The 27,677-nt window shown below is 44.8% G+C and overlaps 1 protein-coding gene across 1 annotated transcript; it reads left to right on the forward strand.

Annotated features, from left to right (window-relative positions):
- Positions 1–1,236: 1,236 nt before the first annotated feature.
- znf219 (zinc finger protein 219) lies at positions 1,237–22,985 on the forward strand. The gene is made up of 5 exons (XM_033651713.2): positions 1,237–1,474; positions 15,175–15,259; positions 15,852–18,180; positions 18,362–18,508; positions 21,643–22,985. Exons 3-5 carry the CDS (start codon positions 15,855–15,857, stop codon positions 22,833–22,835), a joined length of 3,666 nt encoding a protein of 1,221 aa, XP_033507604.2. The 5' UTR covers positions 1,237–1,474; positions 15,175–15,259; positions 15,852–15,854; the 3' UTR covers positions 22,836–22,985.
- The last annotated feature ends 4,692 nt before the right edge of the window (positions 22,986–27,677 follow it).

A 27,677-nucleotide genomic window follows, 5' to 3' on the forward strand; every position in this document is an offset into this window, starting at 1 on the left:
TGAAGAGGTGGTCTCAGTCCGGTTCATTTGTGGTGAGAACGTGTTCCGACCTCGATCCGAACCAACTGGTGTCTCGTCACACACGCGCCTCGTTTTCAAACTGTAGTTGTCCCTCCATTGTGACATTAGAAAGTGTCACATTTATCTTGCAAGTGTACTCTTCTTCAACGTTTTGTTTACTTCCTGGATTTTTCCCCGCATGGAAATTCTGACCAATCAAGAGCAGCTTTCTTTGATCTGGTCCCCTTGTAAATGCTGCCGTGAGAACTCAAACCAACTCTAGGCAATTATGAAGCTTTGTAACAAAATTAGTCCCTGATTCAGACCAAAGCAAGACAACTCTAGGTCTGAAAGCAGCCTAAGATTCGTCTTCTGGTTTCCCTTTTTTTGAATGATGAACACAGCCCACAACTGCTGGTATTGTGGCACAGAATGTACCTGCAAGGTGGCAGCTGGCTGTCGTCTTTGCAGTGTGTCAAAGACATGTATGACGTGAGGCGACCCAACAGTATTTGTCACCACTTGCTCTTTGACATCTGTTTAGTGTGTCTTGGCCTTTATATTCAAGAGAAGGCAAAGATCTCCAACACTCACCCCGAAAAAATCTAGACTGATAAACTTGTGCAGCTTTCTTGCGCAAGGCATTTTATCTGGTCCGCTTGTAAATGCTGCCGTGAGAACACGAACCAACTCTCGGGAATGATGCAACTTGGTAACAAAATAAGTCCCTGATTCGGACCAAAGCAAGCGAACTGAAAGCACCCTAAGTGTCGTTCCCACTGCTGCTATTTTTGCCTGGGACCCCCCTGGAAACCTCCACAGGGACTCCCGGTGGTCCCCAGACCTTATGTTGGGAATCCTACCTCCAAATATGTGCACTTTGTATCTTCCCATCCTGGAAGTGGCTATGTGCTTCCGGGGTGGCTCACCACAACATTTAAGCCTCCTCTTGTCCCTGTCATCACTATAAACACACTTCAATTGGTGTGAAACTTTTTTTTCCCCTTCTTCTTCTCCTTCCTGATTAAAAAAAAATGTCTCTCTAAACTGTCAGCTACCCGCCACCCCAGATGCCATATTTAGGATACAAATGTGAAGAGATGACAGCGTTGTAAAATGGTGCCCGTGCCGAGATTATAATTAACATTTCCAACCTACATCACTCTCCCTCCCACTTCTCCTCTGCTTTCTCTCTATTCACCCACTCCTGTACAATAAATGGGAAAAAATGCAAGAAGAAAAGGAGAGAAAGGGAGAAGGGAAAGAAAGGGAGATGGAGGAGGAGAAGGAGGAGGAGAGAGGGAGACAGAGAGAGAGAGGAGAGGGTGACCAAACGGAGGGAGGAGGGAGGGGGAAACGGCGTATGCTTGTATACAACCCTGATTTCCATTTTTTTCCCAACTCGTAATGTATTTAATTCAAGTGAAACGTAATCATGACGTGTCGTGTCATTAATCTCCTCGCCGCCTCTCCCGTAAGTACACTGAGTCTTTACTTTCAACATATATCCTATATCTCCATTTATCTAGTTTAATTTTATCCACCACTCTGTTTACATATACACTTTTATGCATGGTGGCGTGAAACACCGGTGATGAAACATTTCCAAAATTGTTGAATTTATTGCGACTGTTGTTGCCTGTTTTTTTTTTTCTTCTTCTTCTTCTTCTCACGAGCAACACACGGGATAATGGCCAATATAGTTGTGTTTTATTTTTGTGCAGTTTTTTTCGGGGGGAATGTGTGCGCGCGTGTGCCTGCATGTGAGTGATTGGCATGTAGTATGTATGTATGTATCTATCCGCGCGCTCCGGAGCACTTTACGTGTGTGTCATGTATGTAAGCCGGCGTATGTGCGCGCGTGGCCGACATGCATGTAAGCCTCGGAGCCGTCCTATAGCCCGTGACATGACAAAAAAAAAAAAAAAAAGAAAGACGGAGAAATGCACTCTAATTCAGCGAACACTCGGTGTAACATGTAGAACAAGTCGACTCGGTAGGTCAACTCGATTTTAAACGCGACTTTAAAATGGTTGCAAGATCACGGAAAGTCACTCGGAGTGCCCAAAGATGTATTTTATAAATCCGCGTTAACTTTAAACCAAGTTCTCCTCGCGAGCACTTCGTATCCGCGCGAGGGAAAGGAAAGGAAAGCAGTTTTTGACCTCTTCTTCTTCTTTATCCCGTTTTAACCTCTCTGGAAAAAAGAAACGACGTTTGCTTCCCCCCCGCACACACACACACACACACACACACAAACACACACTCACACACCAACCCCAAAAAGTAGCTTTTACTAAAAGAGGCACAAGTTCTCGGTGCGTAACGGAGGATTTTCGATAAGCCGCAGACATATTGTCCAGGCGTAAAAGTGGATTTTTGCATGTTAGCAAGTTGATTTACAAAAGCGTAATTTGCGGGCCAGATGCGATTAGCTTGACTAATTCTTTTGTTGGGCATTGTGTAGTGCATTGTTTTCGAGATAAGCACCGCCACTTTCATCTGGGATGTGCGCAAAAACGCATCCACGGGCTTCCACAGTGTTTTATAAACCGTCCACTTTCCCCCACCTTGCTTTTTTCCTTTACTACGATGTTTACTACAACCCGTTTACTTGTCCTAACATCACCTCCAGTGTCTACAAGCTCAGAAAGTAGCATAGCAAGTGTGGCATGCAACGCTGTGGCCGTGTGTGTGTGTGTGTGTGCAAAACGCGTGTTGCCAGATTGTATTCTGCAAAGAGAAGTTACCGGTTTTTTAAGGGGGAATAATGTGCGTTTTTTTTTGGACACGATGTCGCTTTTTTGGGACTGAGAGATTGGCAGAGGGACTCGAGATGAAATCCATGATGGCACTTTCTTCCTCCCCGTCCTCTCCCTCGCTCGCTCACTCGTCTTTTTCCCCTCCCTTAATCTTTTGTATAGAAAATTTAAGAACAAAATGGAGCAGGGGAGAGAGCGATAGATAGGGCTGACATGACACACACACGCCAACCTCCCCGACTTCTCCCCCAAACTACATCCCACACTGTTTATGATTTTTAAATTTTTTTTTTTGGGAACGGGATCGTGCGCGGACACCATCTGCGGGCAGGGTTAATCTCGTTTTAGAGGAGGGGGGTGTTTATTAGTGCATTGTTTGTTGATGGTTATTTATTTCATTAATGTGCCTCTAATTGAGATGGCCGCGAGAGAGAAGAGGGGAAAGAGCGACTGAAAATGGTTGCACGTTATTGACGCACATCATAGGGGCGAGGAGGAAATTCCTCATGAGATAAGGCGCAGACGTGTCATCTGGGTTGACCAAAGACACTCCTGTCGCCTTTTCTATATCCAATGGAATATGTTTAGGGATCCTGAAATGCCCTATTTTTGAAAATCCACCCAAAATGTCACACTTTTGAGAGCGTGTGCGTAGTGGAAGTAGGTTGACATTGCTGGCTTGTCCTATAAACAGGCATGTTGTGCAGGATCCTTGAACTCTTTTTATGTTTGGATATTTTTTTATCCTTTAAACCCAATAAACCTAAATTATCTCAACACATCTGTGACTTGAAAACTGATTTAATCTATGAAATAAAGTAAAGATTTTTGCTCACTATAGTGACGTCCTCTCGTCGCTTGAATCTTATATAAGTGTTTGCAGAAAACTAACAAAAAAAAAAAAAGTATAAAAGCACAAGTGTAACCTGAAGTATCCCTCCACAGGTACATGCACTTTTTTTGTGCTGAGATGATGCTTTCATGTTCCAAATCCTCATCAGGAACTCACTGTCCTAACCAATATGAAACACTGGCCCCATGCTAAAAAGAGTCTAATGGTTTTGCCTCATTAAGACCTCTCTCTGCTTGTTGTACTCAAGTAGTATCCTCCTCCTCCTCCTCCACCTCCTCCTCCTCCTCCTCTGCCACCATCAACGCCGCCCTCCTCCCCATCTTTGTACATACTGTACTGTACTTGAAGGGGGCACATACACCCCAATCCAGGTGGCTCTTGGGGGAAGAGATTGTATGTGAGGGAGAAAGAGACAGAGTAAAAGGGAGAGGAGTGTAGCACCAATCAAGGCTTCTGATTGATATAATTGGGTCATTAGTGCGCTGCGGGAGAGGCACCTGCTTGCCCTCAGTTAGGGAGAAGCTACTGCATTGTGACATTTTGAGACTGCTGAGAGTTCTGCCGCCTGCTCGGGATTAGTGTGTATTTAGAGCATTAGGGTCTTACTTAAATAGTACGCCACTTGTGCCACTTGTATTGAGTTTACAGACCAGTTTCAAACTCCTGTTTTTACAGTAGAGACGGACAGGTAGATGGCTCGGTTTTCTGATCGACCGCGGCGTGCGTTTGACTAGGAATCAGAAGTTTGATAGCAAAGCGAGCGAAGCGGGTCACAGCAGCAGAAGAAGGGGTCCGCTGTGGTTTCAGACAGCGGGTCAGGCAAAAGATAGAGCGGCAGCGCTGTGGGTGTCAGGAGATGGTGAGCAGAGGGAGCCTTAAGGTTAGTAGAGAGGTATTAAAGCGTCGGGAGCGCTTGTTGGGGTGGTCCAGCAGTTACTCCTCCACACACACCTTTCCCAGCTGGCACCGGACGTCAATATGATGTCAGAAAACATTGAATTTAAGTCAGAATGAAAATCAGGTTGACGATATTTTACATGTCTAATGACGTTAGAATTGTTGTTGGGTGCTCAGTGGCTCAGTAGGTAGAGCAGGCACCATCCTCGCCACAGCAGCCTGCGTCCGTTGGCTTCGTGTCGACCACCTCTCTGTCTCCCTTTCACATTTGTTCTGTCCTATCTAATAAAGACATAAACATTTTCTTTAAAAAAGAATTTAATGTTGCATAGATGTTAACACTGTAGCGCTTTGCAGACGTTGGGTTGTGTTCCTTGCACCTTTTGACTAGATGTTATTCTACTTCAAGATGACGTTGGCGTGAGACGTTTGATTTTGGCAGTGCAGGTTAAACGGAACAAGTGACAACCCAGAAAAGTACCTTCATCACATCACTGATAAATAAGAATAACATAAATAATAATCAACAACAAGAGGCCGATGTTGTTATTGCACTTATTGTACGTAATGTCACCGAGACTGGAAATGAGAATTAGGACAGTTTGGAGGTATGAGTTTAGAGTTCAACAACACAACTTAAAACCAGCAAAATATCGGCATCGTCTGTCGTCAGTATCCTACGTCACACATCCTGACCTTGAATTTCGGTCACCCAAATTCAATCAAATATTAATGTCTGGCGACGTTGGTGGCCAGCTGGGTTCCTATGCAAATTCAATGTCTTTCCAAAATAGACAAGCACGCACAGCGGTGTAGATTTCGAGGGAGACACAGGGGACACATCCCCCTCAATATTTAGAACAAGTGCATTTGTTCCCTTTGATAAAAACATAAAAACATTAAAATTGCAGAGGACAAAATAAAAGACTCTGATTCTTTAATTTCGGGGTTAAAATTTTCTGGTGGAAGATCCCTAAACCCTTAGTGGTGTAGTGGTAGTTGATGAGGTGGATACACTACTTGGTCGGCTTTTTGGCTGATGGGTGTGGGTAAAAGAGGTGGGTATACCCCGTATACCTGAGTATACCCTCCACTACACCACTGCACACCTTCCGTTTCATATGTGTACCACCAAATTTTGAAACAAAACCCATGCCCTTGAGAACACTCACGACATGCAGCCTTGGTCAGGTTTGAGGAATTGAGAGCATAAGGCAACTTATTTTGGCACTTTTCACAAGTGCAAGATCACAAATGCCTTTTCAGAAGGTCTTTCCAAAAGTGTACGGCGTCATCTGCGCTATATTTAAATGATTATTATGTCCCGTTCCTCTCTATGATGTGCCTTTCACCACGTCATTCGGAACAGCTATGAGCACTTTCGCCTTCAGACAACACAAGCCAGTTCTTCTTAAGTATACCCGCAACTTTTGGAGGCAGAGCCTGTGGTCTACTAATTTGAAGATCAGCGATTCGATCCCCGGCTCCCCCAGACCACATGTCAGAGTATGCTTGGGCAAGACACTGAGCCCTAAATTGAGTGCAGATGAATGGTTAACTGAGTAGCAGGTGGCACCTTGTACAGTAGTCTCGGCCACCGGCATGTGAATGGGCGAATGTGACAAGTAGTGTAAAGCGTGTTGAGTGGTCGGATGACTAGAAAGGCGCTGTGCAAGTCAATCATCCATTTACTTTAGGCTCCCTCGACTGAGAAACCAAAGTTGCTTTCCAGCCTCGTAAACATACTGTCAAGGTGCCCTTGTGCAAGGTGCATCACATCAAATTACACCAAGAGGTGTTAATTCGAGTATTGACAACCCTACTTGCTGTATATATACATATAAAGGTGTAATTGAGTGTGTGTGAAGCATAGTGTTACTAAGAAAGAGAACACATGCTCTGCAAATTTCCCCAGGGTGAATTAAGAATCAACCTATGTTAACAGTTTCTATTTTTCTCCGTAGGTGCTCACATGTCTGATATATGTGATACACTTATTCCACAAGGAGGTCACAGTGCAGGGTCAGTATCCTCAGGGTTTGTGGGTAGTGTGCATCTTGCTCAAGGACACTTCGGAGACAATGGGGTGCTTATTGCTGACGGAATTAGATCAGTATTTGATTGACAGTTTTCAGCACATACTTGGATTTTTGATTAGAAAATAAAGACATCACATAGGCGTTTGTTTCACCTGTGGGACACACGATCACCCCTTCCTTTGCTTTTTTTTTCTCTCAACCCCTGCAGGTGATCGTCAACGCGCCCGGATAAGCCTTTTAGAAAGAACACATCCAGTGATTTGCTTATGACATTTGCATGCTCCGAACCAATTCTTCTTTTAAGGCCTCAATCCTGTAATCCTGAATCAGACGAGTCAGTCAGCGCCTCAGCTCATTGGTTTAGACACAGCACGGCCCTGTATGACTCGGAGCGAGAGCCTCGTCTCTCTGCCGAGACGCTGTGATGTTTCCAGCGTTCAGATTCACTTGCTCAGATCTGGCACCGCCGCATCACTCCCACTTCGGCGCCCCGCAACTGCGGGGAAGTGTCGGCTCGTGTTCTCCGCTGGAGGAGGAATTCATTCAGAAAGAGCTCGAGCAACAGATTGAGAGGAGATGGGGAGTGGAGGGAGAGGTAGAGGTAGAGGAGAGGAAATGAGGTGGTAAGGTAAGGCAGGAAGAAATAAAAAGCAGGAGAAAGTGGTGAATGTTGCTGGTGGCCTCCCCGGATCTTCCAAAAGATGAAAGAGCTGAGGACAGATTGAGAGTTGGGGTTGAATGTATCATTTTCACAAAGTCCTCTTCACCTGGCTCACAAAATTCCTATCACAGAGGTATCAATCTATCGCCAATTGAAGGACAGTTTTTCCCAACAGCACCATGAGTCCCTGTAGTTTCAGTTTTGAGGCAGAAGTGAGGTCTTTGATATTGTATTCTCAGACTAAAATGATACACAAAAGTTTCTCTATAAGGAGTCACATCTTTACAGTCTGTGGCAGCGGCACAGTGGGAGACTTTCCCCGTTATCACTGCCGAAGATGAGGGGAGGGAAGAGTGCGAGCCAGACAAAGTTGGAGCGGAGCAGGGAGTGAAGCAGGGGGTTCAGGGAAAGGTGAAGTAAAGGAAATGAATACCGTCTGTGGGGAAGTTCGCCACGTGACCACGCGATAAAAACCACAGGACCAAATTATACTGTACCGCACAGAGAGCCCACTCCCCTCCTCTCTCTTCCTTCCCTCAATCGCTCATCCTCTCTTTCACCTTTGTGTTTTTTCCTTTTTGTGGTCAGTCTCTCATATACCCACTTATCCCCGAAGGACGCCTCACCTCGCACACGCTTCATCACATGAGAGTAAAAGTAATACAGCTGGAAGAAAGGTACACTTGTAAGGATTCACTGAAGTACACACACAGAGACACACACAGCCTCCAGATACACTGTTTACTTTATGCCCTAAGGCCCAGGCCTGAGACCTTGGAGATGCCTATTTTTAGGTTCGTGGAGGAGGACGTGTGCAACAAACACACAAATACAGACGCAGATAAGAACACCGAGGTAGCTGGAGTGTATCCTTTTCACTCCTCAGTGTCCCTGCAGGCCAGGGGTCCTCAACCTGGGGTTCAGGCCTCCAGAGGGATCAAAAATAAATGAATGAATTAATTGTAGGGTCGTGAGATGATTAACAAGCTTGGAGAGAGCTTTTTTCTTATGAAGCACTGCAGGCTTCTTTAGGCTATAAAAAAAGATTAAAATGCAAGTCCAGGGGCGATCCTAGACTCTGGGGGGGCCTCAGGTTAAGAAGCCCACAGAGGCTTTGTCCAAACTAACGCTATCCAGGTGCGGTACAGCAGCTAGAAAGGGCTCCAGTTTTTGGGGGCAGTGGTGGTGCACTGTTTGGTGCCTTTAAAGAAGGTGTAAGGAGGGTTATAGTTGCTAAATATGCCAGATTGAGTGGCCATCAAGGCCCCTGTTCCTAGTTTTTTTTGTGGGACCTCAAACATTAGCCTGGTTTGCCTCTCTTGAGCAGTCACTCCCGAAAGAACAACTCAGTCTCACTTTGAAGTTGTCAAAATCCAGTGCTTGGGCTATGACTTGCGGCGACAGACAATGACGAAAAAAGCCGTCCTTTAACAACGGCATGATTTGCAGCCGGCCGCCATTATAGTTTAGCAGTGCTCGGCGACGTCAGGGGGAAACGCGGTGGGACAAGAACAAGAGTTAAGGTGGCGAAAGTCAGAGTACGGGGGGTGGAAGGCTCCAACACAGACTTTCACCCAGGAGGTTGGCGTTTCCTGTAAGATTCTAAGGCCAAACCCTGTTCTTTGTTGCCTAAACCTAACCATGTGTGTTAGTTGTTGGAGGCAAAACAACGCCAATTAGCGGTCTTTTACTCATGTAGTGTGTTTATTTTGACAGAGACTGTATGTAAAAGTAGAATTTCCTGTGAAAATGTACATTTTGAAAATAGACGTCAACACGTCATGATCTGGACGTGGAAAGTCCGTGACCAAATGTCAGTATGTGACGAGGTCAGAGTGCGAACGTGTGAAAGAAACAACCTGAGGCCCTGACACACCAACCAGTCAGTCGGCTGTAAGTCAATGTTGGGTCATCGGGAGCGTCTATCACCTAAGTTTTTGCAGTGTGTCCTGCACCATTGGCACCAGTTGGCCTTTGTCTGCTTTTTTTTTTAGCCGATTCAATGTGTTATATTGGCGTTGGAAAAGGTGGAGCCGGTCGGTGAGTGAAATTGCTCTGACTGGCAGTTCAGCTTAGCGCACAAGAAGAGAAATGGAAGTGAGGAAAGCAACTTAACGGCAGAAGTCAGGGGCGTGAGACTGAAACAAAAGCCACTGAGATCTTTAGCAGAAATGGTTTGTAATTGTGTCAATGGTTGCTGGCACACGATTAAATATCATGTCCTATTCCAACATCGGGTTGTGTTGTTAATATGCTAACTGGCTAACCAGCATCTTGAATCCATCCTGTTGGTCTTCCAGTTTCCCATTTTGAATGACGAACACAGACTATCGCCACCAGCTGGTGTGGCGAGTTAATTCCTCTCACGTAGGCGCACAACATACGTGCTAGTTGGCTGCAGTCTTTGCGGTGTGTTCATGTGCATCTTCTTGGTCGAGACACAGGCGACGGCCTTCATCGGCACAAGTTCTTTGATGTCTGTTTGATGTGTCTGGGCCTTAAGGACAAATCACACTCTTAAGAGCTCACAGACTTAATTATGCAAACTGTGATGAGTTGTTGCAAGTAGGCACTGCTCGGTTATAAAAGCTAACAAGCCAAAAAAAGTACAGGCAACACAACACACAGACCCTCTCAGCCTGTAACACATATTTACACTCATCTCATTAATGTAAAGCTGAGCAGATAGAGCACTTCCTGCCCACCCACATACACACACGACACACACACTGTTAAAAACACTAAGTGAAAGGTGTTCACACCCTCGCATTTACAATTATGATGTGTAGCGTTGTGGCGTGTACAAACATGCTCTAACTGCCTTCACAATAAAACTGTACCACTAGTGGATATTTACACAATGACATCAAAACGCCCCAAAATAAACTTGTCTGAACATATTGTGCTTGTACTCCCTCGGCAACTACTTATCATGGATGTGATGTATGACTCAGCAACCCCCCCCCCCCCCCCCCCCCCCCCCCACCGCCCCCTCCCCCTTCCTTCCCTTTACACACACCTTGTGACACAAGTGCAGGAGCATGTACTTATCAGTATTTAAACAATGCAGATTTGGGCTAAAAAAAGAAAGTTGGCATCTTGACCTCTGTCATAAAAGCTCATTTCCAGCGAAGGTAATTCAGTACATCAGTTATCTCAGTGCCCGCAAAGTTGCACTGCAATTACGGTAATGACAACATGCTTAACACAACAAGGATATGCTTTTAAGCTGTCATTACTGAGTGAATTGCAATGTTGTTGCACTGCTGCACGTACACTGCAAATTTCAGGGTCAGAGAAAAAGCAGGCGGAAGAAAAATCAGCGAAAGAGCAGCTTAAAGGGATACTTTACAGATTTTCTACCAGCGTTGTATAATAACAATGTGGGCAGTATGTGTAAATGAACTGTGGTAAACTTCCCCCCATCTTACCAGCACCCAGATCTCCCTGCTCATCTCCTAACTCAAATCTGCCGGCTCCAGGGTTGTTGAACTACAGGTTGAAGCACCACAGTTTTGTATACCTGCCACCACAGGCATAAAGAGTACAGAGGCGGATTGAGAGAGAAAGAGAGAACCGCCTCCCTCTCCCCTCTAACTTTTCACAAAGAGTATAGAAGCGGATCGAGAGAAAACCACCTCTCTCTCTCGATCCACTTCTATATTCTTTGTGTAGAAGCAAATTAAAAGAAAGATGCCCCTTACTCTCTTTCGTGATCCACAGCTCTCTCTTGATCCGCTTCTGTACTCTTTGTGTAAAAGAAAATCGAGAGAAAGAAACGCCCCCTCTCTCTTGAGCCGCAGCTCTCTCTCGATCTGCTTCCATACTCTTTGTGTAGAAGCAAATTAAGAGAGAAACACCCTCTCTCTCTTTCTTGATCCACAGCTCTCTCTCTCTTGATCCGCTTCTGTACTCTTTGTGTAAAAGAAAATCGAGACAATGAAACGCCCCCTCTCTCTTGAGCCGCAGCTCTCTCTCGATCTGCTTCCATACTCTTTGTGTAGAAGCAAATTAAGAGAGAAACACCCCCTCTCTCTTTCTTGATCCGCAGCTCTCTCTCTCAATCTGCTTCTGTACTCTTTGTGTAAAAGAAAATCGAGACAATGAAACGCCCCCTCTCTCTTGAGCCGCAGCTCTCTCTCGATCTGCTTCCATACTCTTTGTGTAGAAGCAAATTAAGAGAGAAACACCCCCTCTCTCTTTCTTGATCCGCAGCTCTCTCTCTCAATCTGCTTCTGTACTCTTTGTGTAAAAGGAAATCGAGAGAAAGAAACGCCCCCTCTCTCTTGAGCCGCAGCTCTCTCTCGATCTGCTTCTATACTCTTTGCGTAGAAGCAAATTAAAAGACAGAGAAACACCCCCTCTCTCTTTCTTGATCTGCAGCTCTCTCTCTCTCGATCCGCTTCTGTACTCTTTGTGTAAAAGGAAATCGAGAGAAAGAAACGCCCCCTCTCTCTTGAGCCGCAGCTCTCTCTCGATCTGCTTCCATACTCTTTGTGTAGAAGCAAATTAAGAGAGAAACACCCTCTCTCTCTTTCTTGATCCGCAGCTCTCTCTCTCGATCCGCTTCTGTACTCTTTGTGTAAAAGGAAATCGAGAGAAAGAAACGCCCCCTCTCTCTTGAGCCGCAGCTCTCTCTCGATCTGCTTCCATACTCTTTGTGTAGAAGCAAATTAAGAGAGAAACACCCTCTCTCTCTTTCTTGATCCGCAGCTCTCTGTCTCGATCCGCTTCTGTACTCTTTGTGTAAAAGCAAATCGAGAGAAAGAAACGCTCCTGTTTCTCTTGATCAGCAGCTCTCTCTCTCTCGATCACCTTCTATACTCTTTGTTTAGAAGCAAGTCAAGAGAGAGACGCCACCCTCTCTCTCTCAGTCCGCTTCTATACTCTGGGTGGCTCTCTCTTGATACGTTTTTGTAGAAGTGAACTCAGATAAATCGGTACAACTAGGCAGTGCTGATGAAATACAAATGAAGATTTTTTTTATTGTATTGCCTATTTCTCAGCTAAAATTTCTCCAGAGACATATTTTAGTGCACTGTTTGGCTGTAGTATGAGAGTTTGTTAACAGGAAGTGGGCACCATACTGTTTCCTGTATTGTAAAAACGTGGGCTGAACATACTGTTATTGCGTTGCCTCTTTCTAACCTAAAATGTTTTCAGAAACATCTTTTACTGTACTGTTGTGCTGTAATTCAAGATTGGTTGTTACAAGCTGGTCGCCATATTGTTTCCCGGCCAATCGTGCATTACGTAGCCCAGCAGCAGGGGCTTTTATTGGTCTGGTGCAGCACAGTGTATTCTGTGCCTTTTGAGCTAAAGCAAATGCCTCAGCTCTTTTCCTGTGTTTCCTCCGTTCATATTTGTATCTTTCTACTGCACTGAAATTCTTCTGTAATAAAATTTTCTTCTCTGTACTTTTTGTAGCCATTATCAACATGCATCTCGCGTCAAGACTGACTGTTTAATTCACGTGGATCACATTTGCACCTGCCATCAAAAAATGCATTTCTATGATGATCTTTTAAAATCAGATTTCCCCCTCCTTTGCACAAACCTCTGCACGCACCGCTTCTCCCTACATCCTTTAAAACTGACAGTTAACACCTTGTTGAGCACCTGCACAATCCGTTTGTGGCCAATTCCTGCATACAAAGGTAGTTAAAATCTGCAGATTGGGGGATGAATTGCAGTTTTTAGTAATGCGGACAAATGTGTCCCAGACCGTGTCCGGAGGTGCTTTAGGTGGCTGGTTTTTCACTGCTTTTCTTGGTTCATTAACACCTGGGTTTCATGTGCTTCTGCTCCACCTGATTCCAATCTGATTTCTGTCCCTCACTCGCCCCCACCCCCTTTTTCCCCGCATCCACTGTTGCACCTTATCTCCTTCTCTCCATCTATCCAAATTTTCTTTATTGGCATGACAGGGCCGGTGGTTGGCGACAGCCACCGTCACGGTGGAACAATGCATTGTGATGGTGATATTCATATGATAATGCCATCAGACTTAACACTGCTGCAGATACATTTAGAAACCCGAGCCCTTTCTTTTTTTCCTTTCTCTCTGTATTTCTCTGGATGTATATTTGTGTGTGTTGACTTTTCAAATGATTTTAAAATCTCTTGTTCCCTCTTCATGTTATGCCCCAGCCTGCCACTCCACCACTCTGATTTCTCTCCTATTCTCTGTTCCAGCATGTCTGTCGCTTTACCCTATTTTTCTTCCCCCCTTTTCCCCTCAACACCATGCTGGCAATCGCGTTAAATCATTTTCATTCACATGGCTTCTGACAATGTTTTTTTCTTTTTTTAACGCTGCCCAGTTTGTAACTGCACTGTATGTTTCTCTCTGTCTCTCTCTTTCTTTCTCTCCGTCTGCCTCCTTTCTCATTTTTTGCTCTTCGCCATGTTGGCAGGGCCCAATCTACCAGCTGATATCAGCATTCCCTGGCACTCTGCCAACTGGCAACACTGCAGGAGAGAAAGAAAGAGAGAGGGAGAGAATGAAAGAAAATTAGTGAATAATAGACGGAGGGAGGGAGCGAGAGAATGAGAGGGGGATGGGAGGAGTGTGAATCGGGGGGAAAAAGAAAGGCAGAGGGGAGAGGAAGACAGAGAGAGAAAGAACAATAATGGTGGATTAAGAAAGGACTCAGTGTGTGCGAGTGTGTGTCTGTGCTTGTGTGTGTTTATGTGATTGATATGGTGTGATATCCCTGTGAGTCATAGCTGAGCTAAAATGTCAACTGGCTACATGAGAATCTCTTTGTCATCCAGGCTCAGTGACACACACACACACACACACTCACACACAAACCCAACTGATCATATAAACACATATGTGACCATACTGCCGCGTGAACACAAATATGGGCAACACACCTGCGAACACAGATGTTCCATTGTTTTGCCACAATGATTGATGACCTTTTGTTTTGTTTGCGGGCGCCTCTGCTGCTTCTCAACTCCACCAAATGATGGACGAAAACAGCCGATGTGCATAAATCCGGTCTAACTGATGCAAACTGCTGTGCACTCAAAATATTTGGGTGTGTGAGCGTGCTTGCCAAAAAATGCTTGTGTGTTCAATATGCTGTATATCACACTTTACATTTCAGCTGACTCTTGTTATCTGCAGCCAGTCGACACAACAGTGGAATAAGCTTTGTACATTACTTCAACAAGTAACCATGACTAAGCAGGGTCAAAGCCACCACACCCAGGCTGTAGATTTAACAAACATTGTTGTGCATAAGTGCATGCATACTGTACATGACTGTGTGTGTGAGTGTGTGCATACACTCCTGATTTAAGCAAAAAGCTGCTACTGTATGAGTGCACAGGAAGGGCGTGTGGGGAAGTCAAAACATCGCGCGCCCATCCTGTTTGGGACAGTCCATGTCCTGTGGTGGTGCCCTTAACTCCTAAACACACACACAGATACACGCCAATGCACATTCACACTCCGGCTAATCATCCCATATGTGCTAACAGTATGCTGGAGCGCATTGTGAACGCACGCAGGAGGCAGAACAGGTGCACACCTGTTACACATTGAAGCACATGCATAGCGCACACCTACACAGACTGAGGAGTAAATGAAGATCAAATGAAGATTTGCTTTTGTGCTTAACATTTTCATGCATTAAAACACATGCAAAAAAAAAGGTGCCGTAATGCGTTTGATTCTCTGCTATTAGCATTTATGATGGAATATATTCAAAGGGTCTCGGAGCAAATTGGTTTTTATCCCGTTTGACAAATATCTGCTACCTGCAGTTCATCACTCAATATTTCAAAAAGCATTTACGCCTACATCAACACTGATATTGCTAATTAAGTAAAATAAAGTCTTGAGTTAGATAATAGCTACAATAATGTGCCGATATGTGTTTTTAAACTCATTTTTTTTTATGATTGCAAATACCTCATTTTTAAAATTTTGCTTGTTTTTGTCCCCAGAAAATTAAAGGAGGAGGCTGCCACAGAAGAGTGTCCCCTGTCAGCCAAGACACTAAAGAATGGCATAACATCACACACACTTCTGGTAATTCTCTACTGTTCTCATACACATGCATTCACCCTAACCCTAACCATGGACCTACTTATCTATTTACTTATCAGCAGTCACCAGGTTCTTTCTTCAGAGACCCTGGGGGATGGGAGCATTGTTACTAAATGACAATGTTCCTGTTGCCCCAGTGCAGTGGCCCAGTAACCTCAGATTTTATCTAAAATTTTGAATTATTGTAATGTTTATGGGGCTCTTCTAACCCCTATCAGGACTCATAAAAGGACATATTTAAGTAGATCCCATACTACCACTCCCCGAGAGCCCCTGCCCCTTGGAGTGCTCTTTTCAGAGTGCTGCGTTTTAACCTCAACCTAACCCGAACCCTCTAACCCTAACTCTAACCACATGCATTCACGCATATGAACCTGTTAGGCAAACTAATACTATTTGTCTATTTCTTGGCTGTTTTCCAGATCTGGTCAAGGTCATGTTACAGTTGAAGATAATTATGCACAACATGCAAATTTAACCTTTCCTCCAGGTTTTTAAAGTTGTGACTCCTCTTAAGTCATCAGTTCCACTCACTATCTGTATCTCTCCTTCTCTCTGTGTTTCATACTGATAGAGGATGGATTCTCCGCCAGAGTGTGTGTTGTCTCTTTCTTGTGAGCAGCCCCAGTCTCCCCCGACACTGCCGTCCCTGGACCACAGCCCCCAGGCCTCTTCTCCTCACACCCAGCTCTCTCTACCTGACAGCCCGGTCGTGCTGCCCATTCAAAGCCCCGAACCTTCCCCCCAGAGCCCGGACACCACACCTTATTTCCCCCTCTCTCCCTTCCCCCTCCACGAGGACAACAACAACAATCACCACGATATTGATGAAGAAGATGACGAGGAAGGGCTGGATGGAGTACCTCCATCCCCGACCCCTGCGGTGGCTCTGTTCCCAGGAGGAGGGGGACAAGAGGCTGGGTGCAGCCCTTGCTTGGACTCCTCTCCTCCAGCCACACCATCCGCTCCGGCCCTTGGGTTTGGAGCCCTGGAGCTGGCCCTCTCATCTGGGCCGAGTGGAAACTGCAACGACGAGCTAGACCTCCAGCTGTTTCAGAAAGATACTGTCACCAGGGCGATACCTGGAGTGGGAGCGGCTTCACCGGGGCCGGCGCTCAGGTTTCCCTGTCATGTATGTGGGAAGAGATTCCGATTCCAAAGCATTTTGTCTCTTCACGCCCGAGCTCACAGTCTGGACCGAGACCGCCGAGCTTCAGCCCTGTACCGTACTGGACTCCCCTCAGCACCTCTAAAGCAGCACCTCAAAATCCAACAGAACCACAAAGACTTAATCCTGAATCACAGAAGTCACCCAAACCAGCGTATACTGCCAGGGACTCTCATCCAGCATCTCACAGAAGAAGAGGATGATGAGGTCAAAGGTCTAGATGACGGCCTACACACAGACCAGAACCCAAACTTTTTGCTGGATGACAGCACACCTCTGACCCCTCCACTTACAGAGGACCCTGTTTCTGTGACCCCTCCCTATTCCTCTACCATTGGGGAGGGTGCGTCTACTCCTTCAGCACCCACGTTCCGCTGCCATGCCTGCAAAGGAAAATTCCGCACGGCTTCGGAGTTGGCACGCCACGTCCGCATTCTCCACAACCCGTATAAATGCACTCTTTGTCCTTTCTCTGCCAGCCAAGAGGAGAGCTTGGCATCTCACTTGCAGGAGTGCCACCCTTCCCCTGAGGTACCTGCTCTGCCGCCGGCCTTCAATTCCAGGGCGGTCATTGCAACCCCAGATACTCCTGTGCCCACCCCAACCCATACCCCAGCCCCGACCCCAAGTACCCCGCAGGTGACAGTGGTAGCTACAGCGGCTGCGTCCCCTACACTGCCAGCATTTCGCTGTGATACTTGTGGACAGCGGTTTACCCAGTCTTGGTTCCTGAAGGGACACATGCGAAAGCACAAGGACTCCTTGGACCATAAGTGCCAAGTATGCGGCCGTGGCTTCAAAGAGCCTTGGTTCCTCAAAAACCACATGAAAGTACATCTCAACAAGCTTGGGCTGAAGGCCGGGCTGGGAACCCTTGGGGGACCGGGAAGTGCGGAGCAGCAAGCCAAAGGCTCTGCTAGTAATCAGTCTCTCAACGCCCTCTATTCAAGCCTCCTTCTGGCCCAGCAAAGAGGTGGGAGAGGTGGACAAGGAAGATCAGAGAGGGAAACTGGAAGCAGAATGGGGATGGGCTCGAGCAAGTCAGCCATCCTGGGATACCTCGGGCTGCCCAGTGATGGGAGTGGGGCCAGCTGCATGGAGAGACTTCAAGCAGTGGCTCAGGTGGCAGAGATGGGCAATGGTGGTGGTGGCTCAGGAGAAGGAGGCCCAGGAAGAGGAGGGGGAGCAACTAGAGGAGGCGGCACAGGTGAAACTACCGCATCAATCTCAGAAGGAGGTGACCAGGCAACTTGGTGGCAGCTGGTGGCTCGCAGCCTGGCTGTAGCTCAGCAGCAACAGCAGCAGAGGCCCCAGCAGCGAGGCCAGCAACACAGCCAGCGAGGCCCCGGTCGGAGCTCTGTGATCACAGAGGCCGAGCAAGTCAGAGCCTACCTCGGAGGCCTGGATCCAAGAGAGGAGTCTGGCGGAGCTGGAGGGCCCTGGGAATGCCCAGACTGTGGAAAGCTATTCCGCAGTCTGCAGCAGGTGGTGGTTCATGCTCGCGTTCACACTCAGAGGCCCCAGAAAGGAGGCGGCGGCGGCGAAGAGGAGGGGAGTCGTAGAGCAGCAGGGCTTGGAAGAGGAGGCAGCGGTGAAGTCAGACAGGAATCTCAGCTACACGGTGGCGGATCCCAACAAACGGGGGAAGTGAGACAGGAATCAAAACTGCACAGTGGTGGATCACAACAAGTAGGAGCAGCTACGGGGTTTCACTCTGTCATCTCAAGCTTCAAAGGTACACTCACGTGCGCTTTTCCTCTATTTCGACTTTTGGGTTACGTTTGTTTGCTCACATGTAATGGTGTTTTTATCACAAGAGCATATTATTTTCATACTGTTTTTCTTCAGTTGTAAATAGAAGCTCTCATGGGGCCATTCACACCAGCTGTTATCTTTACATTTTTCTCCACTTGCAGGAGAAAATGGCCTGACAGCAGTCTCCTCCATACCTTCAGTTCCCACCAGGGAGCGAGTGCGTGGCAGAGGGATAAAAGACTGCCCCTACTGCGGTAAAGCCTTCCGCTCTTCACATCATCTCAAAGTGCACCTGAGAGTTCACACAGGTGAGAAGCTGCTGTGAGTTTAACAAACCACATTTACTTTTTTTAACCTCTATAAATCCCTGGAAAGGTTTTCATTATGCATCCTCACTTTAGCAGCGCTACCTTTTTTTCTTTTTTACACGTTCACCCCAGAGAGCTGGCCAGTGCTAATCATAGCCCTCTACTGCAGGCAGCCGAGCAGCCCCACCGGAGCAACTCCTGGTTAACTGCCTTGCTCGAGGGTATATTAACAGTAGTTGTTGAGGAAAAATCAAGCCACTCCAGGGATTCAATTTGGTAAAATCTCAGTAGAAAGCTCACTTCTCTCACTAGCCAGTCACTCCCAAAAAAGGTACAGAAAACACTTAATTTTCCCCAAGTAATTAACTCTTTTTTGGCAAGTTCATTAACTCAAAATTGTGCAAAGTAATTTGTCTTTTTAAGGTAAACTATATTGATTCCCGGTGTGGGGGTTCGAACCCATGTTCTCCCCATGTAAGTGTGGGTTTTCTCTGGGTGCTCTGGCTTCCTCCCACAGTCCAAAGACATGCAGGTTAATTGGTGACTCTAAATTGTCCGTAGGTGTGAATGGTTGTCTGTCTCTATGTGTCAGCCCTGTGACAGTCTGGCGACCTGTCCAGGGTGTACCCTGCCTTTTGCCCAGTGTCGGCTGAGATAGGCTCCAGCCCCCCTGCGACCCCTAACAGGATGAATGAAAATAATGATTCTCACATAAACAGGACATCATGAGTATATAGTCACAGATTTGACCTTGATAACATTTTTTTGCCTTTAATCTCACAGATTCACATTCTCTGATATTTGAAACAAGTGAATCTGTAATTGTTCCTCTTAAATTTACCTCACATAGTTTCTCAATAATTCTGACCGTAGAGCAGAAACACAGGACACTCCAGCAGACTCTAACAGGCTTTACCCAGACTTAAAAAAAACAAAACCAATGAAAATGAGAAAAAAAGCCTCATACTGAATTTCTGGTGATAAGTGAGTAGGATTTTTAATGAAAATTGGGAACTCTCACAGCACTCACTCACACTCTTAATTAATGATCCATATTCATAAGACTTTATCAGCACGAGTCATTGCCGTTTTTTTATTATTTGCCTTCTTCACTTGATGTATTTGATCAAAATTAAGACCCTTCTTCCTTTTTTTTTTGAGATGCCACCAATCTCCAAATGAAAGGTAACTGGAGCACATCCAAGTCTTTCCAGCAAGACATTGCCCAAAATGCATTCAATGAAATCTATTTGAATATTGCCATTATGAGTAATCGTCTATAACTGACAGGACCTATCACATCACAGCTGTATTATTCATGATAGCGCACAGCTCTTTCTCTCTCGTGCACTATTGCTTCTCTGTGCCATCAAGTGATTACCACATGGTCAGTAATTTAAATGAAGGCATCAAATTATAATAATACTCTCTTGATATTACTGTCCTCTTGAGATTATTACCCCTTGAGACTTATATCCCTTTTTTTTTTTCTTCTTCTTTTTTGCTCCGGCAACAAAATCAAATTGTTCACATTTTCGCATGTACATCTGCATACATCAACAGAGCTGTGTTCCTCTTGTGTGTTTTTTTTGTTCTTGTGAATAAGATCATTTACGCTTTTCATATGTAATGCATTTCCTGCTGTTGATGTGCCTCCAGCATGATGCCCCCCCCCCCCTCCTTTTTATCGCCGCCAGCAGTGTAATTTTTAATCAGTGATGGAATACTGCCATCTCCCTTTAAAATGCACAACTACAGCTCCCACTCAACACTGTTTAAAGGACCATACCAGTTATTAAGCAAGTCACTGCTCAACATTTTTTTCAATAAATGCTGTACTGTTGCAGTTTTCCATATATAAAAATGTATACATGAAAAATGGTTTAAGTTTGCATGAATTGTAGTAATAAGCTAAAACACTAAAAATCAGTGGTTCCTTTAAAGGTATACTAGGCAGTTGTTGTTTACTATTCGTGAAAATGCTCGCCAGCGAAAGTGAAAGTGGAAGCCAATCCCAGATTTGCTTTTGTTTGCCGTTTCGCCTCGCTATATTTGCATATTTCGGCACTGTGATTCTTGAATGCGTGCTGCTCATGGTCTAGCACCTGGTCACTACTGTTACCTCTTTCAGTGACAGCTTACTGGCTCCAAACTGCAGTTGGCTTATTAACTTATGGCTTATTAACATTAATTAGCTCGGCTCGTTATAAGCTGGTAACTAGCTTTTTGATGGCGAGGCGTTCAGGTGCCGTTCACCAACAATGGCTTTACCGCAGTCATTTCATGAGGTTAAGCTGTAGCTGTAGATGTACTACACACTTCTAGTGAGTCATAAGAGATGATTGACAGGGATTACTTCTGTATGAGTCTCACCAAGATGTGGCGCTAACAACAACGAATACTTCTGGGCAGACAACTGCCAATTGATTTGAACTGTGGACATAGATGAAATAGGCACACTTGTTTATTTCTGCTGTCATTGTCAGCCATAACTGTAACGTTTAAAGATATATATCTAAACACAATAGTCTGACCTGTGCTTATTTTTATACCGAGTTGCTTTGCTATCATGCTATAAACCAAATCTACCAACACGGATGCTAAACAATGTATGTATTTTAGCCATCCGAAAAAAGTCTCACGTAGGCAAATCAATATTATTGCAATTGACCACTATATTTAGAAAATTTTCTCAGCTTTACCTTACACACTAACCAATCGAGGCAGCGGTAGACCAGGACTTCCAATTTTATGCAAAGTAAAATGACTGTTTTTGGCAATGGAGTGGCAATGGTGGATTTGAGATAATAGTTTGAGTTCCCTGTCAGAAAATGACAACAATAGTGGCATCTCTCATCTTGTAAGGTGAAGAAAACTTGCCCCCATGGTGAACAAAGAATCCAAAAACGGAGAAAAGATTTCATGAATTGGAGTAAAAGAGGGCCCCTTTTAATGAAATGAAAACATCCTTTTAAAATCTCTTACAGAGCTTGTGCAGTAAAATGCAAATCTCATTTGTCCAGTGATATTCTCAGTGCTTTCCAAACATGACATAACATAACATAACATAACATTTATCTTTACAGACCAATACCATTTCCCCACCCTTATTTTGTTCGTCTTATTGTCTCTAGGTGAGAGACCCTACAAATGTCCCCACTGTGACTATGCGGGCACCCAGTCAGGCTCGCTGAAGTACCACCTCCAGCGGCACCACAGGGAGCAACGCAACGCTTTGTCAGCCTCCTCCAATTCCTCCTCCAGTGGTCTCACCTCCACCATCAACAGTCTGACCTCTGGAACCTCTGGGCTGGCCAAGCAGCGCAGATCACAGCTCAATCACTGCCCGGTGAACCGAGGCCCAACCGACGCCCCCACCTCTCGGCCCGGCCAGCAGTCCTGGCTCTTGGGGCTCCCAGACCAGCGGGAGCATCGGAAGGCCTTGGCAGCTCTAAGGGATGTCGACTTGGAGACCCAGTACAGGTATCTGTCTGGGGTGATGGGGGCCCTTTACCAAGGTGGAATGGAAGGAGGCTGGATCAGGGAGTCTCCCCCACCAAAGGCCCCTAAAGTGTCCCGTCGGAAGCCTCTTACTACCAGCCGAATGGTTCAGCCGTCGAGTGACAAGGACGGACCTGCGTCTTCAACCCAAGAGGGTGGGTTTGAACCCCTGGATTTGTCCCGTCGCCCCTCACCTGGCCTCGGAGGGATGGAGGAGGATGGAGGCATGAGTGTAGGGGAGGGAGGAGGTGTCAGTGGCGGGGATGGCATTGGGGATAGTTCAACAGGGGTCAAACTGAGCCAGTGTTTGTTCTGCCCGTTCCGTACGTCCTCAGCGGAGCTAATGGCCATGCACCTCCAGGTCAACCACACCAGTAAATCCAGGCGCAAAAGAGCCCCCTCTACCGCCTTGGATGATGATGGAGCCCCAAAGGCCACCAAGCACCGCATGGATCAGCCTGACCTCGACTCTCTGACAATATGGAGGCATGCGACAGAGGCAGAGTCCCAGGCACCTTTGGGGGAATGGTCCTCAATGCAGGTCAAGACCCATAATGGGCTCTCTGAGGATACAGAGGACCATCTGGACGACATCCTCGACCACCCGGACGTAGCCTCTGTATCCAAGAATGTCAGAGACGGTCTGGTGTTCAAGGGGAAGATGGAGGGGGATGAGGAAGAGCAAGAGGAGGAGTTGGAAGAGAATTTGGAGAACAGCAGTCTGGAGGACTCAGAGGACCAGGATCTGAGGATGTCTCTTGCTCTTTCACCAGCTCTGAGCTCCAACCACATGGTGGGAGAGGAGGAAAGAGTCTTAACAGATTAATTTGGGATGACACCGTTTAAATTGGAGAGTTGGGTTCAATGTTTTCAACCACATTTGACACGGGATTGAAGAAGGGGCAGGTAGCTTTGAGAATGGAGGATTCTTGACCCCTGAGGGTTTGGAAAAGGACAGAGAGAAACATCACAGCTGTTATTTTCCCTCTGACATTATTCGTCTACTTCAGTTCCGACAGTGTGGTCATCCACAAAATAAACTTCCTGTACAAAAGAGCATAGATGCATCTTTTCGGGATTTTGTAGGCCACTTTCTATTTTTTTTTTCCAAGCTTCACTCCAAGATGGATGAATTTTTAAGGTGATCTCCTGTTTGATAAATGAAAGGAACATGTTTAAGATCTAAGGCATAATTCCTGCATCATTCCACATTTATTCCACATTAATAATATTGGACTGTATATCTCAGACTACTATACTGACCAAGCTAAAGCCAGCTGTGAAGAGATGCTCTCCTGACTGACCCCTGACCAGTTTGAAACCTCAAACTTCAAGTTCCTCCTCAACCTACACGGACACGGGGGAAAGTTTAGCCAGAAAGGTTTCAAGCTGTGCACCTCAGCTAAGCTATGTGGTATTAATTTAAGGCATGAGGTAACTGTTGCAGGCCATGTGCTTTCCCTCGACTATATATCACTGCCTTGTTTGTCTGAAAAGTGTTTCTACACGATTGTCCTGAAGAATAACTGAAAGAAACGTTTGTAACTTTTTTTTTTCCTTTTTCAGTTAGTGCCTGTTCATGTGCGTTGTCAAGAGAGTCTTTGGTATTCCTGCGCATCGAGGCTCCGATAGGTCACTCATTTTATCTGAATATACAGTTTAAAACAATTTAAGTACAGTATATTTGTTAAAAGTGGTTCTAGGGTGTTGTGAATAGTTAAGTTGTAAAAGAAATGCTACATCGTAGCGCCACGTCCCCGACGTAGACGGCGGACGTTTGTGGCTAAGCTTGAAAAGAAAACAAAAAAAGTAGGTGATATACATAATGTGATGAAAAAAAGGTCAAAGGCTGAGTGATAAAATGGGGTCAAAATTCAGTGTTTACAATAGCGCCGAATGCGGGTTGGGTTGTCAAGACAACGTAGATGCGTGGATAGGAACAAAACTCAGAGCGAGAGTCCGTTCGAGGGCCATAGCCTCCGAACACAATCAACTGACGTTATTTTAAAAGAGACAGAGACTTAGCAACTGTGTCAAAAAAGGAACAATTTCTCCACAGGAGAAAAGATACAAGGTAGAGACCGAAAAAGAAAGCAGTACCCCTGCCAAACAGGACTTAATCTGAGAAACAAACTGTACTCTTGGGGGTATGGTGTCTTTTAGATGAGTAGATTCCCTCTCTTCTTCTTCTTTTTTTTTTATAAGAAAAGAAAAGACAATGGTAGGAATAATTATTAAAACACTAACAAATGCATAGACATCCCAGTAGAATATGTGTAGCTTTTGTAAAGACAAGAAAAAAACAGCAGACTTTTGTTTATTTTCATTTCAAGATGCTTACAGAAAAAGGTTATCAATATAGGTAATATTGATTATAATGTTCGTGAGCTAAGACTAGTTGGAATGTCTATACAGAGCACTGTGCAAGGTTTGAGTTCCCAAAGTAGTTGTTTTTATTTTGACTTTAATCGATAGACCAAACGTTTTTTCAATGGAAGTTGTCACTTTTTGTTGTCGTTTTAAATGTGTAAAGCTGTGGTTTCCATAGATTTACCCCATCAATTAGTGGAGGACGGTCGATCGGTTGTATCAAATATCTAACCGTTGAACTGGTTGTTAAATTAAGTTCACATTCAAAGTCATTTTTTTTTGTGTAAACATCAACACGTCCAACACATTCTCACTCCAACCTCGTCACATATTGACGTTTGGGTCATGGACTTTCCACTTCCAGATACCATGTGCAAGGTACCCTGGGTGCGTTGGTTGTTGATGTTCTGGGACACCGTGTCAAGTTCTGCCTGTTACATGTGCTGTCATCTTTCAAAATACACTTCCGTTTTCACAGGAAATATATAGTTTATATACAGCCTCTCTTTGCCCCGTGAATTGACATTTTGTTTAAACTTCAACAACTAACGCATGTGGTTAGGTAAAGGCAACAAAAGCTCATGGTTAGGTCTAGAAAAAAAAGAACAGAGTTTGCCTTTATAATCTTACGGGATGCAAACACCGCTCTTGGGGTGAAAGTCAATACTTGTTGGACCCATCCACCAACCCTCCCAACCGCCTGACTTGGACTTTAACTTTAGATCTTGTGCTCCTTCCCGCTTGGCGCTAACCTATAATGGCGTCCAACCGTGTATCATGCCAACGTTAAAGGGCGACGTTTTTCCAGGCACTGGAGGTCACTGCCAAAAGCGGGATTTCGATGACTTTGGCAACACATTCTCATCCCGACCTTCTCACATATCCATGTTTGATCATGGATGTTCCAAATCCACATATAACGTGCAAAGAGGATGCTTCCGTATTCACAGCAAATTTACCGTTTACATACAGTCTCTTTCAGAATAAATGCACTATATCTGCGAATGAAGTTTTTTTTCCTTCAGACAAAATATGTGGTTGGGTTTAGATAAAAAGAACAGGGTTTGGCTTTATGATCTTATGGGACGAGAACACTGCTCTCTCGGATGAAAGTCGGTGTTTGACCCATCCACCAACCCTTCAGAACACCCTACTTGGACTTTTGCTGCCTTAACTTTCGTTCTTGTCCTGCTGCGTTTCCCCCTGATGCTGCTGGCCACTGTTAAAAGATAACGGAAACCAGCCATGTATCATGCTGATGTTAAAGGACGGCTTTTTTTCGTCTGTGTCTGACGCAGGAAGTCCCTGCCTAAGCACCGGATTGCGACGACTTCGGAGTGAGACCGGGTAGACACGTTTACTGCTATAAATGAAAACAATCACTTGCCATGAATTCTTGTGTTTTCAATAGGAAAAATTATAAAGTGAGACAGTACACTCTAAAAAATATTCATTCATTTGGTCAAAATCAAAACATCTTTGACATTTTTGTGTAGGATTGATGTAAATAAATAAGTTAGAATACCTTAAACATAAAGATTTGACCACCAAATAACACCACGACTTTTGGATATATATTAAGTTGGTTCAACTTAATTAAGCTTTTCGATGTTGAAGGTCTAAGGCCAGAGTTGGACGTACTTAAAAAGATGCAAGCAAATTGTTACCTTAATTTCTTTAAGTTGAATGAGCGGATTCGTCATCACATTGTCAAACAACCACTATTTATCTCCTCCGACTACTTCTTGATGGGGTATTCTATGATTGCAACCTCACCTTAATGTGCATTAATGTGTTTAAGTTCCTTTCTTTAGAGCACCTTATGAGTTTCATAGTGAAAAGTCCCTTAGTGGTGTCTCCTTAACAACTACTGTCAATGCCATCGTGCCTTCTGTTTCAAGCACTTCCTGGTGTATTTTGTAAAACTCACCAAAAGCACTTAGCCTATATCTACACACTCTTTTCTTCTTCCTCACTGTCTCCCCCCTCCTTTCTCCTCTTTTCTCTTCCTCTTCTCCTTCATCACCTCAGAACCATTCCCTTAATCTTTTTCTCGTGTCTTTACCTCTTGACCCCTCTCTTCTGAGGGAAGCTGTTTTCACACCAGACCTCTCTCTACTGTTCAGGCCCGTTCGGCCTTAAACAAGGTCACTAGGCCTTATTACAATCTAGCATGGCTAGACTCTTGAAAGAATGGACTACCTAACCTTTAGACGAGTAAAATAGATGTAGGGTTAGTCTACTTTTGGTCTTTATACTAATCCTTTGTAAACCAAAGCCCAAGTCTAATGAATATTATATTTAATCTCATAAATGTGCCAAAACATGTCCGAGGTGACACTAAAGCTCAACTTGAGAAAACGAAATAATTCACTTCTCTCTTTCAACTTTCTTTAACCCATCCTCCCCTCTTCTCTCTCTCTCTCTCCGTCTTTCTCTCATGCTTGCTCTTCCTCCATGTCGCTCTCTCGTCCGTAAACTGTCGATCTCTAGCACCACTTGAAGGTGACGTGTACTATCTGGTATTGAGGCCTTTATTAGATTTTTATTTCAGTTCGTGTGGTGTTTGTTCAATGCCGTTGAGATGGAAAAATGCTCTTCTTATAATGATAATTATTATTGTTTTGGCATTATGGTTAAAAAACAAAAACAAAACAAAAAAAAAGAGACATGTGTTGTTGAATGTTGTACAGATAGCACTAGAGATGTTGTGTTTTTTTAAAGAGAGCACAAACCTGAGTGATGGTCCCTTCTACTCCTCCCACCGGCAGATGGGAATAAAACAGCCTGCCAATCAATCTAGATGTCTAATGACAAAAATGTCCTCGGTGATGACAGATTTTCAAAACAAATCCTTTTGTCTAAGTAGCGTTCTTCTCTGGAGATTTGAATGTAAAAAGGCAGCCTTCGAGTCAAACTCTACTCCCTGTTTTCACACAGAAAACAAATCCTCTCTGAAAGACTGAAGCAGCACTTGAGCCAATATTCTTACTCTTCTAAAGGTATAGTTTGATTTCAGAGTCACGTTTTTGCCTGTTTACTATGAAACATATGGGTGACTATAATGTATCCATAAGCAGTCTGTGCAGTAAGTAAGTCAAACAGGAAGTTAAGCCCACTTTGGCTCATGTATCCATGGGATCAGTAGGCGTGTCTTTGAAAACTGCTGAAATACACCTTAACATTATTCCAAAGATTTACAGTTGGTCTATTTCAACCTCTTGTTAAATTAAAAAAGTGTTAATAGAGGTGATAATTTCACATAAAGACGTGAGATGTTGTCAAACTTCTATTTTTG

This window comes from Epinephelus lanceolatus, chromosome 22, assembly GCF_041903045.1.
Source record: "Epinephelus lanceolatus isolate andai-2023 chromosome 22, ASM4190304v1, whole genome shotgun sequence".
NCBI lineage: Eukaryota > Metazoa > Chordata > Actinopteri > Perciformes > Serranidae > Epinephelus > Epinephelus lanceolatus.

Bases quoted from the DNA above. Each gene is read 5' to 3' on its own strand.
- znf219 (XM_033651713.2), top strand. From the start codon at position 15,855: ATGGATTCTCCGCCAGAGTGTGTGTTGTCTCTTTCTTGTGAGCAGCCC. The intron at 18,181-18,361 runs GTACACTCACGT...CTCCACTTGCAG, and splicing joins TGTCATCTCAAGCTTCAAAG to GAGAAAATGGCCTGACAGCA. The intron at 18,509-21,642 runs GTGAGAAGCTGC...TATTGTCTCTAG, and splicing joins GCACCTGAGAGTTCACACAG to GTGAGAGACCCTACAAATGT.